The 18,725-nt window shown below is 43.1% G+C and overlaps 1 protein-coding gene across 9 annotated transcripts in view; it reads right to left on the minus strand.

The window, feature by feature from the left end:
• The window catches only part of ST6GAL2 (ST6 beta-galactoside alpha-2,6-sialyltransferase 2), a 69,712-nt gene that overhangs the window by 14,616 nt on the left and 36,371 nt on the right, over positions 1–18,725 (minus strand). For 8 of the 9 annotated variants that reach the window (XM_016118545.2, XM_016118536.2, XM_016118518.2 and 5 more), the window contains 4 exons: positions 15,954–16,952; positions 8,597–8,694; positions 7,108–7,209; positions 4,740–4,914 (listed from right to left, as the gene is read on the minus strand). In XM_016118545.2, the coding sequence (XP_015974031.1) occupies positions 4,740–4,914; positions 7,108–7,209; positions 8,597–8,694; positions 15,954–16,896 (1,318 nt within the window). In that variant the 5' untranslated portion in view covers positions 16,897–16,952. Of the gene's footprint in view, positions 1–4,739; positions 4,915–7,107; positions 7,210–8,596; positions 8,695–15,953; positions 18,723–18,725 lie in introns of those variants that run through there. The other variant, XM_036224764.1, reaches the window with a different exon arrangement.

Consider the following 18,725-nt stretch of genomic DNA (forward strand, 5'->3'; position numbering starts at 1 on the left):
AATAATATATAGTTCCCACAGAACCCAGGGAAAGCACAGCTCTATGACACTGTTGACAGAGACGTACCTCCAGGCTCACTCCAACGAAGAATGCTCAGAATGCTGCACTGAACAGATATTGCTTATAGACTGTTCCCTTCCATTTATTGCTTCCTTTCCCAGTGGAACTCTCCCTCCACCCCCTCCATTATGGCTCCTGTCCACTAAGGCAAGTCCACAAGATTAGTGCGCCATCGAGGAAGCTGCTAGTGCTGGGCTCAAGGTAGCTAACAAAGGTGCAAAAATAACATTATACTTCTTGAATGAAAGATGTTGCCTGAACCATCAGCCTGAATATTACCAAGAGGTTGGTTTCTTGAAATTAATGGTGGTTAAGACCTTGCTTGTTGGTTCCCAAACTTATATTCCACTAATAAGTATATCTAAAAACCTGGTTCCTAAAATGACAGAACCAACCAACCAAACAAAAATCCATTTTTAAGAAAAACATTTACAGTCAGCTGTTACATATGTCACTTTACACTAAGTTTTCAAGACTTAAAATGAGTCCATGCTGGGAGTAAATTTTATAGCTCTGTCTTCAATGGAACAAAAAGGATAATGGATTTGCAGAATTCCTTGTTCTCATACTGAGCCAAATGCGTATCATCTTGAAGGCACATCTATCACTACAGAAACTGTGGACTGTATTTCTTAAGTTTCCTCCAACTGTAAGATTCTAAAGAGCTAGGAGAGTGGTTGTCAAAGCTATTCCTAGCAGGAGCATCTCTTGCGAATCTGTTAGAAATGCAAATTCTTGCTACCTCCACCTACTCAGATACTCCAAGGGTGGTCTCAGCATCCATGTCAAAAAGCTGTGGTAGCAGCAGGCTTCCAGCAAGGCCCCAGGGACTCCTACCCAGCATCCTCCTCCTCTTTGTGTGGCTCCATCTCACAACAATGGGGCTGACTCCTTTAGCAAACAGAAAGTAGCCAATGGGACGGTTTATGACCCCATAAAAAGTACTGTGGCCTCCTCCCTCCCTGATCTCTCTGGCTCCTTTACTCTAGGGAAGCCAGCCAATCTGCTCCCATATCACCCTGACCCGCAGAAACTGTGTGAGATAATAAACGCTTATTGTCCTTTTCAGCATCTAAATTTTAGGGTAATTATATTTGCAGCATTGCTCCTTTTCATTCTTAAGTGACTAGCAAAACTCGGTCATCTCTGGGTGATTCAGAAGCATGCCAAACTTTGAGAACCACTATGCTAGAACATCCGTTCATTCTCTAAATAATTATTTTTTATACCTAATGCGTGCCAAACAAAGCAGGAACCCAAGGATAGACAAAACAAGACACTTTCCAGACCTCTATGCCTCATGTTGTTTTTCTTCATTGCACTTATCAGTTTGCATGTACCTATGTTATATCTGTCACCTGCTGTACTGTTAAGCTCTAGGGGACAGAGCCTTTGCCTGGTTTCCCCACTACCATACACCTGAGGCACACAGGAGATGCTCAACTAATATCCACTTGGAGAATAAATTCTCCCTTCCAGCTTCATTGCCTTCCTCTGATACGATGAATCCTGGCCCCAAGAACAGGCATCTAAATAGGACCAATAACATTACTTTTAAGGAGGTCAGGTGTGTTCTCCTGGGAATCTAAATGCCATTGGCTAAATTTCCAGAAAAATAAATGTCTTTTATGTTCAAAACAATTAACTTTTAAATTCCTTCTATTTCACACATGCAGATTCATAAACACTTATAAGGAAAATGTATGCAGTGGGTTTAGAGATGTAAGACATTAAATGTGAGACTATTTTTCATGGGTAGATAGCTTGTGAAGAAAAGCGATTCACACACTTCACCACCAGGTGGAGCCCTGCGCTAATTAGGAGAGCAGGCAGTTGGGGACACAGCCAGGTTGTTCTCCAGTGGACAGCGTCCTGTGGACAGCGCGCCTGGGCAGAACCTGCGAGCCCGCACACTGAGACTTTCTAATCTTGCTGAACAGCTGGCTCCACGACGAGCTCTTCTGTTCAGCAACTGACATGAGACAGCAGAGTGTCTGGAAATAATGTGGTGAGACAACAAGTCACTAGCTTTTCAACATGACCTCAGCATTTTGAGAACACTTTCTGATAAAAGAAAAACAATCATTGATTTTTAAAAAACTCTTCTGGCAGATAAACTGAGATGTGGGTGACATCATTTTACGGATATACAAGAATGTATGATAAATTATAAAACAGACTCTGGCTCTCAGCATATTTCTGCACTAGATCAAAAAGTAGCATAAAGATCGCAACGTCAGCGGGGGATTCAGAGGGTGGCTACTGGCGCAGCTTGCCCAGGCTGTATCTCCTGCCTATCCTTAGTGAGGGGCTCACCCTTAAATATGGCAAGGGACAAGAGTGACAAACAAATTCAGTGGTGTCAAGCCATGCCCCCTATCACATCAGTATCCCCACTCACAGAGCCCAGCCTCCCCAGCGGGAACGTAAGGGCACTTTATCGACTTGCTCTTTCTCATTCTTTTGTAACTAGTAAAACCCAAGAGTGGTGCCCTACAGACCTCCTTTGATAATGGAGTTGCTCTCTGCTGCCCAACATGGTACCCACCAGGAACATGTGGCTACTAACACTTGAAATGGGGCTAGGGAGACTGTGGGACTGAAGTTTTCCTCTTATTTAATCCTAATCGATTTAAAGTAAAATAGTCATTTGTGGATAATAGCTGCCATACCAAACACGGTAGTGTTAGAAAAGAATAACAATGGCAAATTGGCCCAGTAACTCACCTGAAGAAAGGTTTTGTTATACCCATTTATTAAGTGAGCATTTGGAGGCTCTCAAGATGACGTGCCCACAATCGGAAAGCTAGTAAATAGCAGAAATAAATTCACACCCAATTTGCCCAACCCAATGGCACTCTTGCAATGACATTAAAATGTAATCTCCATTCTTCAGGTAAAAGGAGCCTTCAAGGCAAGCATAAGGATCTGAAAACACCAAATTGCTCAAAATTCTCAATAAGTAGCTAGAAAAGGAAGCTGACCATATGGGGCATAATTTCTTTCAACAAAAACACATGAGGAAACTTTTTTCTCTAGCTATGACTATTTAACTTGACTGCCTCAAACTATATGTAGATACTAAGTATACCTGACACTCCCCCGCACTGTGCCCTAAAACTTTTGCTCTAATCAAATATTACCCACATGAATTCATGAGAAGGCAATAATATGAAAAAGACTTTATTAAACTTCTGCCACTTCCTATTATGCTAAGCATTATTCTATCCTATTTATCCATTGCTGACAAACTAGATTACACTTTCTTTTCTAAATCAACAGGATCCAATGAAACTACACAAAAGATAATGAGCTTAGGATTTCAAAAGAATGTTTAGGAAAAAAATGTTAAAGGCATGACTTTAAAAAGTATGTGTGGGAGCCATATTTAAGGAAAATATACGAAGAGTCATCATAAATTTTATCTTGAATTCTACACAAAATATTTTATTATACTGCCAAAAAACCCACTCCCAAATCTGAAATCCTCAATTCAAACACCTGTGTGCCCTGCATCCATAACCAAATCAGTGTTACCTCTTTATATCTCTTTCATATTCACAGGGACCCACTGTGCTGCTCAAATTAAGGTGCAGCGTTGTAAATTCACTAAAATTAGGGTGAAGAACAGTACTGTTTTTTGCGAACAAAACTAATATCCTTTGGTTCTATTACAGCTTTCATACTGTGAAGGGGATCTAAGAAATTTCTTAATATTACCCCTCTCAAGTAAAATCAAGGAAATAATAGGGTGATAAACTAAAACATGTGTAGAGCAATGGGGTAAGACCACAAACTTTGAAGATCAAAGCCTGGCTGAAAAAAATATATAATAAGCCAAATGTGATCATCTTGTTATGTACAATCTATTTTTGGATTAGAGCTAGTAGCTCTGGCGGTGAGAGTTGTACGAAGTGCTAGAGTTAGTCTCATCAAAGCCTGGGCACCCCTAGCACAACCCTGTGGTCACAAATTCAGCTCCTCAGCCTGGCCTCATGTCAGTGCTGTGCATGGGAGTGGGTGGGGCATCAAAGATGGCCGAGGTGGGGGTCTGTGGGTCTTCCTCTGGGATCTGGTAAGCCCCTGACTGCTCTGACCCACAGAACACAGCACAGTGATGCCATGCAAATATCTTGGCTTTGGCCTTAGGAAGCTGGCAGCTTCTATTTCCCGTCTTTTGGAACACTCGCCAGGAGCTCTGCTGCCATTTAAGAGGCCGAGTTACCCATCTGACCACCATGCAAGAGACTACATGCAGTCCCATGGTCGACAGTCCCAGCTGAGCCTGGCCTCCCAGCCATCCTTGCCAAAGGGCCAGACATGAGAATGAAGCCACCCCAGGAAGCAGCCGAATAAAACCACATGACCCTTATCAGTGGCAGAGGAACAGTAGTATAATCCAGCCAAGCCCGTCCTGACACAAGAAATCATAAGAGGAAAATTAAGCAGCTCTTCCTTTATACCTTGAAATTTCAGGGTAGTGCATTACGCAGCAATAGAAACTGGAACAGACATTTCTCTTTTCTTCAGTTAAGCTATTTCCCTCCAAAAACACCTCTTAATTGCTCTTATAGATAACATAAATGTGTGTACAGTAAATATCGGGTCTAACTCTGCCTGCCTCCTCCCCGCCCCAACCTCCCCTTCCCAATCATTCCACTTTTTAACGTACACCTACCAATGAAGCCAGAAGATGGTGGGTTGGGCTGAATCTTCTCTTTAGTGTTCTCCTGGATAATGTCCCAAAGCTGCCATATAAATTTAGGATGAAGAATGTAAAATGGCTGATTTGGGTTTCTCTGGCGATGCTGAACATATGGAGTGAACAGGTTGTAATCTGGCTTCTTGTACCACTAAGAGAAAAAAAAATCAACAGAATGGAGTGCTGAGAACCACACCCTATGAAGGAAACAGGACAGCACTGAGGGAGGGGCCGAGGGAATGAGGACAAAGAGAGACCAGGGTTCCAGACCTGAGAGGCTGACACTATGTTCTTCAGTAAAATGAAGAAGATAGCAATGACACTGGCTGGCAGACTTTTCTGTACAGGGCCAGATAATAAACACTTTAGGCTTTTAGGGCCATGTGGTCTCTGTGGTAGCTACTCAATTCTGCCTTTGAAGTGTGAAAATAGCCACATAAGATACATAATAAATGAGCGTAGCTTTGCTCCACTAAAACTTTATTAAAAAAACAGGGCCATATTTGGTCATTGGCTATAATTTCATGACCCCTGGGTTCAATAAGTGTATTTCAAAAACATGTTTTCCAAATCTAATCTACACTGACAGAAAGTACATTGGTTGCTGCTTAGGTCTGGGATTGGGCTGCAAGGACTGATAGATGGGATAAGGGAACTCTCTAGAGTGACAGAAATAGTCTCTTTCTTAATTGTGGTGGTGGATACATGACTATGTGTTTTTGTGAATGCTCATCAAAATGTACACTTATACTGATTATATACAAATTATTTCATGGAAAAATGAACTTCAAGGATTTTTTAAAAATGTCTTCGGAAGGACATCAGGTGCCACCATGAAATAGGATTTGGAGAAGATGTGTGGGGGCTCATGCTCCATTCAAACAGACACACTGTGTATATAGTAAGATCTTAAGGAATAGTCCATGGTTGAATGTGTTCTGTGGCTTTAAAACTTTGAGAATGACTGGGCCAAGTCTTCTTTAGCAATGTATGTCCCCAAGCCACAAGGTGGTGGGACTAAGCTTCTGCACGCCTCCTCTCAGCCCTCACACAGCAGTAGGGGGCACAGGCCCTGAAGACACAGGCCTGGCATTTGAATTCCAGCAGCGTTGCTGCCCGCACCCACTGGGTTAGACAGCTCTGTGCCCCGGGCTTAGATGCTTCCAACAGAGAAAGAAACGAGGTCCAATGACTAGAAGTTCTCAGTCTGTCCACAAACAAGAGAGCTGTCAGAACTTAAAGCCAGGGAACCCCAGGCTGGTACAGAATCAGAGAAGTTCAAACAGCCATATGACACTCAATTCTCAATAAAGGGTACATACGATAATCAACTGGTGCTTTCTCAAAAAATGTACATCAAGGCTGTATGCTACATTTCTGGAAATGGGGCTCTGACAGATATATTTGAAAAATACTCTCCAGGTGATTCTGATTTCCACTCCTGGTTAAAAGCCAGTTAATAATCACACTAGGTCCAATTCAGGCACAATCTCAAGATGCATAGCGACAGAACACTGCTTTTAGCAGGAGCCGCTTGACCTTGGACAGCTCTCTTAGAAAGTTATTTCCTGGTAGAGCCAATATCTGTTCCCCCGCATTCATCTTAAGAAGATATATTCTCTTGAGTCATAGCAGAACAAGTCAAAAGACACTCGTTGGCACAGCCGACGGCATCTGTCACAAGGCCGAATTATCATGCATCTTCCCCTACCCTCTTTAAAAAACAAATACACATGCTTTTTATCCAAGGTTTCACCAAAAGTGACTAGCTGCTCATTTAGATAGGCAATGACTTGATAGCCAAGAACATAACTTGCTTACATTCTGACGGCTAGTAATCATCTGGTTTATGCTATAACACATAAAATTAATAAAGTTTAGAGACAGAAGCCAAAGAGTGAGACACTTAGGAAAAGCTTGTAACAGGTTCCATTTAAATAAAAATAAGCTGTTGATACACTATTTTAGAATGTCTCGCCAAGCACTTCCAATTTATTTCTAAAGGCCTTGCAACTATTTGAAATGTGATGTAACCCTATCACACCAGAAACATTCTCAAGTTTAGTCAGCCCAACCTCCAGCATACCTAGAAATTTCTGAACATTTGGATATGGTATATATTTTTAAAAATCCTCCAGAGCAAAATCTCTTTTTCATTAGATAGACAATGTTCACTAAATAGGCTACTGGAAATATCAAAATGGTATGAATGCATGGGTATCATCCAAGATCAGTTTCATTCTGTCAATCAAAGCTTAATCTTTGATTTGCCTCCATTAATAACCAGTCAAAGGCACCTCCTGATCATTAGGGTAAGGGTAGGGGCACCAAAGGAAACACTTACCAGGTTAAGATTTGCAGAATAAGGAGCAGGGTCCCAGGCCACCAAAATGACATCTTTATACAATGAACTGTCAATGAAGTGATGGTTGGGATTGGTCAGAATCTGCAAATACATAGAACAATTGTTTCAAAAGAAGTGTTTGGTTCTTCAAAATCATATTTTAAGATGAGACAAAAAAATTTTTTTTCTTGCTCTAATTCATTTTTAACGTTCCTCAGACTTTATGTTTTCCTCTGGGAACAAGAGAGAGGCTGGCACTGCATGCTAAAGCACTTAAAAGAAATGCTTGGGGAAATGAGGTTTTTTTTTAAATCAAATCAGTGCCTGAAAGATGTGACTCTCTAGCTAATTCAGGTGCCCCCAACCTCTTCTATAATTGCCTTCACGAGTTATTTGATGAGTTGTAGGCGTGGATGAACTGAGTTATGAAGGTGCCTCCAGAGTGCCAGTCTCAGGACAAAGGAGACACAGAGAGACAGGCAACCTGAGCCAGCCCCAGTACCAGAGTCCTGACTTTGTGGTCCTATCTGGTCTTGATGACTTCTTCAATCTCACTTGGCAATCACCTTTTTTTATTTTTAACTATAGTTTTGGCGGGGGGCGGGGGGGGGAGAGTCTTGCTTTTCCTCAGTTTTAAGATACAAATTTTCACAGCTTTTAAGATGCACTTTCTTCTTTCACATTTTAACATATACAAAGTTAAAATGTATCTCACAGGTGGCATGTATTTTAATTTGGTGGGGTTTATCTCCTCTTCTGAAAAGCTGTTATCAAACAAATGGTGACTCATAATCAATGCTATCTATAAATTAAGGAAATACAGTAATTGCTTTTTATGTTGCTGCACACTGCCTGGCTCAGGGTACTATAAAGAAATCTAATCTTCTGTTCTTCAGGCAACTTACCATAAACCACTCATCATCTCATATTTTTCTATAAAGTTTGAAACTCTAGAAATTATGGTTTTGTCTGAGAACAATTTTGCTATAAATTTAGAAAACGTCCTTAGTAAGAACACAACGGAAAGAGATATTTTCATTTTTCCATTAAACAATCCATTTTCATTTTTTAAATTTTCAAGTAACAGACAAAAGTTTCCAAGCTACCCTACAGACTCTTGGATTTTGTGCCTTCATTTTTCTCTCCCTCATCCACTGCCTTCTCATGGTCACAAGCTCTTCCAAGTTTAACGGTCTTTTTCTAAGTTCACGAAATGCATCGTGCCAAGTCTACGATCTTACATACACATACGTATATTTGTATATACACTCTGATTTTTCCTTTTGATCCTATTTGCTTATTTTTTCCTATTTGTCACACATGAATTCCCATTTATCTTCATTTTTTCCTCATTAATTTTTTTTTATTATCATAAGATCCATAGAAATAAGCAAGATCATGATCATGGATAACCGGGTAATTTCTTTTCACTCATCCAGACAATTCAGCTATAAAAAGTACATTTGCGAAAACATTGTGCCCATCTTACCTGGGAATTCACGACACGCACAGTGGTTTTATTGCCGACATCTCTCTCATAGCCACGGGTAGGAGCAGCGTTAAATCTCAAAACTGCATCATGGGAATCTAAGGGCACATAAGTGACAAACTCGCTTTTTTTTTTTTCTCTGTAGAATCAACATAATCTAGGAAAATTTGTTAAAGTTAATCTCTCCATACCTGAACCTAATTAGACACCAACAATTACGAGATTCATCCATATTCATATTTTTAGTATACTATTTGTTTAGAACGAGGTCCTGGCTAGGGGCAAGTCAACATGGAAACATATAAATCTATTCAATTACAAGTGGTCCTATATCTATTAAGTTATATTTAGACACTTGTTATGTGTTCATATTCTTCAAAAGTGACATGCTTTATGCAGCCATTTCCCGAAAGATCCCAAAACATTTTGAAGATGGAATCTATGGGAACAGGTAAGGATGCCATAGACAGGCTGCTCACCTGTGGCTTCTCACTGCTTGTAAAGCATGGACGCTGCTCTTGGTGCCGCTAAGGCTGCTTCCTGCACCAAGACCAAGTGCGTCTCTCACACACCGAGAGCCACGGCCTTCAATTCAACTTTACCACAGTGTTACTTTGTGCTTAAACAGAAAACCAGCCCTGATTTCTGTGCAGCTTTACACACCGCTGAGGATGCCAAGAAAACCCAGGTGTGAGCAATCTTAGAGCATGCCTAATTTCCAGCAATGCCCTGACTTACTGCCTCAGCCCCTGCGGAAGGGAGCGACCACCACCAACAGCATCAGCTACCAAGGCTCTTTATATTCTGTAAGGGTACCTTCAGACCACAACATAAATCTGTCTCTCTTCATTTGACTTGACAGATCCCGTATCAGGGAGGCTAACAAGGGAGACAAGAGTGACAGGTAAAGGAAAGCAGATGGAAATGGGAGATATGTCCCCTTTCCACAAAGCAGTCTATGTACATACATGTGTCTTGAAATTTCCTGTGCCAGCTAATGTGTTTCCCAGAAACCAGACTGAAATCGGAGTGAATCGGCAATCAGGAATTTCCACGGGCTATCTTTAGCTTCTAGAATTCCATGTGCATTTCAAGTTTAACTTGGAGCAGTGACAATGCCTATTTGTGGGAGAGTAAGAGGTGAGAATATGTATTCCTGATGTGCCGGAAAACATATGGACACATGCTACATTTACCGTGACCATACCCCACTCAAGTCTCTAAAGCAGCTTGCCTTCCTGAGTCCTGCCAACCCCTCCTGAACAGTCTCCTTGGGAGAGATCTTCCTACTCCTTAAGAAGTGGAAACTCAGCATGCATGCCACCATTTAAACTGTTTCAATAGATGTCTCTCTTGACAAGCACTGGGACTCAGAATAATTCAGATTCCAGTTTTAAGTACCAAAATTAATAAACTTTGGAACACATAATGAATACATAAAAGATACCTGGCTATGTCATCTAAAAATTCTCATAATGTTCTTTTATGAGAAATTTTGCCACAGATGGCAAGCTATGACTTGCCACCTGTTTTAGTAAATAATGTTGTACTGCAACAGACACACTTATTTTTTCACTATTTGTCCATGAGGGCAGAACCAAATCGTGACAGATCCCATGGCTCACGAAGCCTAAAACATTTACTCCTTGGCTCTTAAAAAAGAAGACGTTGGCCAATCTCTACATTCTTACTTTTTGGTTTTAGGACCCATTAACGCTCTTGAAAATTTACGACAATCCAAAGATGTTTTGTTTATTTGGACCACATTTATCAATATAAACCATATGAGAAAGTAAAATAGAAATATATATATATATTATATATGTATTTATTTATTAATTTAACTTAAAAAACATTTTTTACAAAAATAACTATATTTTTAAAAACAAAAATAGTGAGAAGACTGTCACCATTTTAAACGTTTGCAAGTCTTGTTAATGTCTGACTTTTTAGAGGACAGTTGGTTTCTTCTAGCTGCTTCTGCATTCAATCTGTTGCAATATATTGCTTTAGTGGAAGTGTATAAAGATTCAGACGTATCACTGAAAATGAAAGGAATATTTTAATTCTTTCCAGATTACTAGGAATAATCTTCTCTGATACTTCATTAAAACTTGACAAGTGCTAGTGTCTTAAAAGTTAGTTGCAATGAGGAATGTGACACAATATCAATGAACTTCTCATGCTCTGTTACATTAAAACACATTTGTTTATCTTGCTCTCAAAGAATAATCCAGCCATGCACAATTTTGCAATATTGTGCAGTAATCATTTGGAACTCTCAGTTCAATAAGTTATGCAGATCTTCCAAATATTGATGCATTTCACCATAAATTATCAAAAAATTAGTTAATTTACCATGGATTGCATGTCAGTTCTAAGTATGGGAAACTTCCAAGCTCATTCTTGAAAGCTTGAATTTTATCATGGGAAACAAATACTGTCAGTTATGTTCCTAAAAGTGACAGGGTCACTTAATTCTTTTTTGAGAGAATACCTGTCATATATCCAAGTCTGACTAAAGTATGTCTGTCATTCATTTATTTCAAGTAAAAGTGGTGTTTGATGATGAGTTGTGTTCCCTCACAACTCAAACACACAGTGTGTAGTATGCAGAGTGCTTTTCAGACCATTTCCTACTTTTTCTTAAAAACATGTTTACTCAAAGATTGAGATTTACTAAAACCAATAATTTTCACTGTTTCAGTAGGGACCTCCATAAGTGAAACTGGCACCTTTTTCTTTTACTTCTATGCTTGGTAGTGAAAAATACCATGACAAAAGAGTTGGGTCCTGCTGTCCTGATTTGTGTTAAGAAGCTTTTTTATCAACTGATGCGCTTGCATCATCAGTGCAAGTGTCAACAGTAAACAAACAAGTAAACTTCTGAGTATTATTATAAAAAGTTTTCACCTCATGAACTCCAGAAAGAGTCTTGAACTCCCCAGTGTAAGCAGACCACCTTGTGTGAACTGCTGACCTAAGACAACCCTCTGATGAGGCAGAGAATGAGAGAAGGTTCCAAGCAGTGTGGTAAACTTCAGGCACTCAGAGGTCCTCAGGACAACACTGAGACGAGCAGAGTGGTGCCAGCACCCCTAAGACACAGCTCTCCCACTAAACCACACTGCCCTCAGACACAGCCCCGTCCAAAGGTAAGGTGAAGAAACCAAGGATCCCAAGCAGTGGATGCATTTCAATTTAATTAGGTGGTAACTCCAAATTCATCGCATCACTCCTGGAAATCTCCCAGCTTTGAAATGCCAGTGTTCAACACTGGGGTGTTTTAAGCCTTCAAACAACTCCACAAGGCACAGGGCACAGACGGAAGTCTAATCTAGCTTAACTCCTTTGGAAGTGGTACAAGTTCGAAGAGTTCAAAGGCCAATTTTATGGAGGAGGCAGGGAGGTAGAGTCGGAGGCTGCTGTGGATGGAGACAACCTCCTTAAAGCTGTCAGTAAACAGAGAGTAGAATTGGATCAAGCTGAGAAGAAGGTGTGGGGGAGGATGAGCTGAGTGTGTCCATCACACAGACATGTTTGTAAATGTGTCTGGCTGTGTGTGCATCTCCTTGATAATGCACCTTAAAAACTGAGCTGCCCATTCCTATTTAGAAAAGAAGAAATGGACCAGACAGCAAACATGAAGGGGATAAAGTAAAGCATCATTTCTGGAGGAGACCTTTCCAAGCAAGAGCCAGTTCACGTTGACCTTGAGAACAGAGCCAGGACAAGTGCATTCTCTGACAAAGATTAAAACCCTTCAAGGAGCGGCCAGCCAAGAGGTGTGCGAGCACTAAGTCACTGCCTTATCTGTAAAATAGGAATAATCATTTATATCATTTAGGGTTGCAAGCCTTCTAGCAGTTAACATATAAAAGCATTTAGAACTAGACCTCGTCCATCTGCTGTAAATGCCCTATTAAGTATTGCCTATGATTACAATTATTAGCTGAAGTATTTCTGAAGAATGATGCACAAGAACATCTGGGGATTGACCCTCTGCCCACCAATCCAGTTTTCTCTCCTATCCCCTCCAGGCCCCTGGTGCTCCCTGTAGTTCTCATCATCTGCACACTGCACACTGTACTGCTTCTCACCTATTTGCTATGCTGGCTTCTGGCCTGGATTCCCCTCTTCCAGGAAGTCTTCGCTAACCACCTCTCTCTGCCCAGCCGCCAGCCCTCACAGTGGGTCAGGATTCCACGGTCCTCCCTGTCGGTCTATATCACTCTCTGTCCTTCTCCAAATCTCGACATTGCCACTGCCTGTTCACAGTCTGTGTTCCCACTGGACTGCAGCAAATTTGAGGTGTAGGTCTGTTCCTTATTCATCTTTGTGTCACTAGTAGCTGGCATAGTATCAGGCCTTGGAGAAGTGGGGATCAATAAATAATCATCATTTGCTGAATGACTATCCGACCTACTTTCTCACTTTTTTTTAGGTACCAAAATATGCCAAATCACAAGCTCTCACCGGCAAGTACCATCTGCCCCACTCCCTACACACTCTACCCCCACCATTTTCCCACATACTTCCCAGAATTCGAGCTTCAAGTACACAGATCCTGATCTCCCATATAAAGACCACTACTGTTAGTTCAGTGTAGACATCTCTGTAGCGTGTTTCAATGGGACTATTGGCAGGTGATCTCATTACCAAATTATTATTTTCATGTATGAGTGAAAAAAAAAAATCTCACTGACTCTAGGAAAGAATGTTCCACATTTCCGAAACAGTTCAGTTTGCTTTTCAATAACATATTCAAAGTGGAGATATTTACAACTGCTATAAAATAACATTCTTAAAAACAATTACATAGTATGACGCAGTCTAATGGAACTGGGAAACAGGACTGGGCTGCCAACGCAACCAGCAGAGGGAGCTGGAGAGCAGCCACAAAGGGAGCCGGGGGCAACCCTTCTTTCTGCAGAGACTCCCCGCTGAGTGAGTATTCAGGGCCAGTGCAGCTTGCAGGGGGCCTCCTGTCAGGGCTGACATGGAGCTGGCTCCAGGTACTCTTCTAGCTCTGCCCTCGGTTTTCATAAGACCATGACCTTTTGTACATCTGATCTTCACTGAGCCAGTTTACAAGCAGATGTTTCGGGGCCAGGATGAATTTAGCCAAATAGTTCTGCATTTCCTAATATTCCAAGGTGCCCGGAAGAATCCTCTACAAGAATTTGTTTTTACTAGGAGAGTCGTTAACAACTATGTACTGATAAACATGTATACATTCCGCTGAGTAGGCAAGAAAAACGTCAGCACCTCACATGCTGTTGATGTCTATTAAAATGAAAATGTCTGTTTTTACAAATTGTATTACGCTATGATGACATTCTTAAAACTGAATTGAAAGGAACAGGCAAAACAGTAAAGAGAATTTTCAAAAATCTGAGTGTTTTTCAGTTATGATTCTACAATTCTAATCATGAAGCTTCAGATAAGTACATACAGTATAAATTTAGATACTAAAAATTAACGAAGCTATAACTGGCATTTCACATTCCCCAGAAACATAATCCCCAGTGTTTCACACTCTATTCCAAATTCTGAACAGAGTAGAATTTATAACACTCTGGTCAGGGCCATTTATGCCAGAAAAAAGAGCAAGGGAATTCTCCCTGACAAACGAGAGCAATCCAAATATGCAACCATGATGCAGAGGTGTTTAAAACAAAGCAAAACAAAACCAGAAGCAAGTTACTGCCTGCTTTAAAGCCTAATACTAAAATTTCTCTTTACATTATTAACAATGGTCCTTGGAAACGAGAAAGAACTGTGGTGTGACTTCACTCCAGGGACCTCTAAACCACGGCTCTTTCCTAATCAATTGCAGGCTGCCCTGCTCTTGCTCTGGCTACACATTTATGTGACACATGGACAATGTTATTATGAGTCTGCTGTAATGTCAGAACGGGGACACTGGGATTCCAGACCTCAAGCCCAGATTTGTGTCTTGTTTTTTTTTTAACTTTTTAAAAATTCCATATTGAGCCTCCTTCCAAGAACATCCAAGACAAGATCTGGGTTGTGAAGCCCAATTACAATGACATCCCCCCCATTTCAGGATGGTTCTGGAGTATCAGTCACTCCTCAGGGACACAGCATAATTAATGGATGCATAAAACAAGGGTTATTCCTTTCTAACAAGTGGGCAACGCCCCCTGAATGTCACTTCCAGATTAGTTATGAGCTAACAGAGTCTACTGTGAGAATGTATTAGACTCAGTTGCTTTACGTGCGCATTTGAGGCCAATGCTGTGTCTGATTCCCATTTGTTGCCCTGTCACCTAGTACCGAAGCTGGCTAAACACCTGTTTGTTAAATGGGTTAATGAGGCTGAGGAAGGGCCAAGCTGCTCGCTCACTAGTACAGCAAGAGAATTAGCCTGGTCAGAGGGAAATCTAAGGCCTTAAAGCAAAGACTGAAGTTTCCTGAGTAAGAAGGAATTCTGCATCCAGAATGCAGCAGAGAAACCTTGCCTGAGTTTCCCACCTGCGAGCCTGCAGATTTCCAGCTCCAGGTATCTCCTGTTATCTGAATTTCCAGCCTACCTGTTGCCTTACAAATGTCAGAATAGACATTTCCCCATAGCCACAGGAGAAAGTCTTTCTCTATATACATACAACCTATCAGTCTGTTTCTCTCATACAACAACTATGAAACAGATGTGCCCCAGCACTGGACATGAATTTGAAGATACTGTTCAGTAGGTAAGATGAGAACCTGGGGTGTAGCCATGCTATTTACCATTTTGGAGAAGGTCCCTGCTAGCTGCACTGGCTATGACCCACTGGGTGGGAGGTCAGAATTCATTGTTGAGACAGGAATAGTGTTCTCAAGAGCTGTCAGGCTCTCCTCTGAGGCCACAACATCCATTTAGCCAGCTGACATCCTTGTCTTTGCCCCATGGGAGTTCTTTCCTTTCTCATCCTCTTGTTTCTCTCCCATGACTCTACCACATTATGGGTTCATCAAGCTTCTGTAGGCCAGGCTGGGAGCCAAACAAATCTGAACAGTTTGTAAGAAAAACGAATCCTGAGACAGGAGCAGTGAGAAGGGACGTGGCTGCAAAAGGGGAGGTGCTGGCCTTTCACGTCCCCTGGCACCCAGCTAGGTAGGGGGAGAACACCTCTGCTCTAAAACTGCGGCAAAGAAAACCTCTGTCGGGTCCCCAACAGGCTCATTTTGTCCCAGCAAGGGAAAAGCACTCTCCAGCTACTGTCTGTAGCATCCAGTGCCTGGCCCTGGGTGTGCCCTGTCAGTGCGATCCAGTGGCAGGTGGAGACGTTGGCAACCTCAAATGCCGCACAGAGCTTGGGGCTGCGACCAGAGTCCCCACGATGACACTCACCTATCTCCTCCCCCAAGGAAGAGTTGAGGATGGCGCCGGCAGACATGACGACGGCGCAGGTGCGCAGGCCGCGCGGGTGGAGCTGGCCAAGCGGCACGGCGGGGACCAGGGCCTGCCAGCCCAGCGCCGAGAAGGGCGGCTCGGTGCCGTCGAGCGTGCGCACCTGCACCCGGCGCCGCAGCGCGCACAGCAGCGCTGCGCGGCTCCGCCCGGCCGCGCGCCGCCCGCGGAAGCGCACGCCGTGCTTGTTGGCACTCAGATAATCCTTCATCGCCTTCTGCAGGCGTGGGTTGAGCATCTTAGAGGAGACATTTCCCTTCCAGAGCCGGTGAAGGAAGGCCCTGGACATGGAGGAGTACAGCCTGTCCCCGTCGTCGCCTTCATCCAACACATGCCTCCTTCTCTGCTGCCGGTGCCTCTTTTTCACCGGCCCTCTCTGGGCCTCAAGAGCCGGCGACACCCCCTCACGCCGGTCTAGGTCCTCGGGGAAAAGGGACCTCAACGTGCCCTGAGTGTGAGTGCGCGACCCTGGCTGACCAGCAGCAAAAAAGTAGTCATCGTCCCCCGGGTGGAAAGCACTTTGAGACTTTCTCCCGGCCTGGGGTGAAAAGAGCTCTTCGTTTTCAAAACTGTCTTGTGCCTGGGCCCATCTCTGCAGGTCACGTGGCCCCGTGAGGAAGGGGCTAGAGGGATGTCCATCGAGCAGTCCCTTGTTTGCGTCCACACTTCCGGGCAAGGAGGGCTCCTGCATGGCACCCATGATAGCCCTCTGCTTCCCCGGCATGGGCAAGAGCCTCCTGGTCTCCAGGAGGGAGAAGGAGCTGGGCGCAGGCTCAGCAGGGCTGCTGTCAGTGAAGTAAATGAAAATCACCACGAAGAGGAGCCCCCAAGCGAATATCCCGCAGAGCATTCGTTGTCTCCATTGCTTCAGGTGTGGTTTCATGGCAGGTCTCTGGGGTCAGCACCTGGTGTCCTAAAGTGGCCAGGGGCCGAATGAACCTGAAAAACAGCCAGGTCTACAGTTAGCCAACGTAGGGACACCTAGTCATACATCGCTTGTGAGAGTCTATCTTCACAGGGGAGGCTTAAGATGGGGGATCAGACACCAGGATTATCTGGGAGCTTTGGCTAAACTCAGGTGTTACATCTTCCCCACCCCAACCTCTACAAAGGGGTCCCATCATCTCAGTTGAGAGTCTTGGGAGAGAGGAGGCGGAACAGGTGTGTATTTGGAAACCCTCTCTGGTCACTCAGTGACATGTCTGCTTCCCCACCTCTACAGCTGCTTAATTGGGGCCACTCCATTAACTGGATTTATAGAATTCTAATTTGGTAAAGCAAAGCAGGAAAGTTGACCAGAGTTTGCCATCTCTTATCTGCTCATCAGATGATCAAAAGCTCAAATCTTGTATACTGTACAGCAGCACTGCTGTGTATTTCTCAGGGGTGAATTTCTTAGTTGTGATAACCATGTCTGATTCTTCACGGTCTGCCCTAGGCCTGGGAGGCTGCTTGAAACATACCAGAAGGCCACCTATGGTCCTGAATGAGCCATGTTTCAGTGACTGTGGCTGCAACGGGATCTTATGCCAGGGGTTCTGTGGACTTTGATAGTGCCTCAAATTATGCCCACCTACTCCACTCTTACCATGAGTCTCTGAGGTGGTAAGAGGGAAGGAAGTATGTTAAAATTTTAAATAAGGAAGGATGAGAGAGCTTGCTTACTCTAGATGAGCCTCCAACAGAGAAAGGGTGACACAGGCAGCAGAGAAAAGTATAAGACAGAATGTAAGAGAGAAGGAGGCGCTTCTCCATGTGGTATTGGAACTCGTGTTTATTGCTACATTGATATTTAGGTAGCACAGTGCTTGGTACTAAGAGAAACAATCAAACATTAATAAGCAATGCACCTAAGCTTCAGGAATGTAAGCCAGACCCAGAAAGGAGAAAATGTAAGGCATGGTTGTAGAACAATAACTGAGCTTGCTGGAACTGAAAGCTGAGCACAGCGCCCAGCTCAGGCAGACACTGAATAAACATGAGATGAGAGGATGACGTGAGTCCGTGTGTGTATGCACACTGGGTCTACAGGCATGCATGGCTGTGTGTTTGGGTGACACTGTTGGAAAAAGCAGGGAAACCATCTAGGGAAAACTTAACCAGGAAGCTATGCCTTTTCAACTGTGGGGGACCTTAAAGGCCTATGTGGATGCCTGGGCTGTATGAGAAATGAGAAGAGTGAAGTTCTCTGAGCAAGACATGATGTGCTGCTTGCACGGGCTTTCAAGAGATAACTTTGTAACAGGTGAGGCAGGGGCAGGAAGGAGTGATAAGAGGAGGTCATTAGTAGACATCACTCAGAAAGGGTCTGATGAGAGGAGCTCAAGGGAAAAGCAGTCACTGGTCTAACCCTTCCCACCGGGGCTGCCTGCTACTATAACACCAAGGCACATGAGGTGTGGCCACAATACAACACGATGCTGGGGTTTTTATCTGGATGAGAACTGAAATCAAAGTGAGTGAAAACCTATGTCAATGGAGGCACCTTGAGAAGCCATACACTGTCTTTGGTGGGGGGAAAAAATGCGCCAAACTAATAAAACTATCTTTGCCTTATGGTTCTGGAGATCATTAAAGATAGCCACAGATTCTCTGACCCTCTTCCTATGGAGAGATGAGGTCTGCATCTCATCCCCTCTAATAAGGCAGGGGGCTACTTTGATCAGTTGTCAGGCCCAGGTCCAGCCAATCCCACTTTCGACCTCTTAGAAA

This window comes from Rousettus aegyptiacus, unplaced genomic scaffold, assembly GCF_014176215.1.
Source record: "Rousettus aegyptiacus isolate mRouAeg1 unplaced genomic scaffold, mRouAeg1.p scaffold_m13_p_7, whole genome shotgun sequence".
Lineage (NCBI taxonomy): Eukaryota > Metazoa > Chordata > Mammalia > Chiroptera > Pteropodidae > Rousettus > Rousettus aegyptiacus.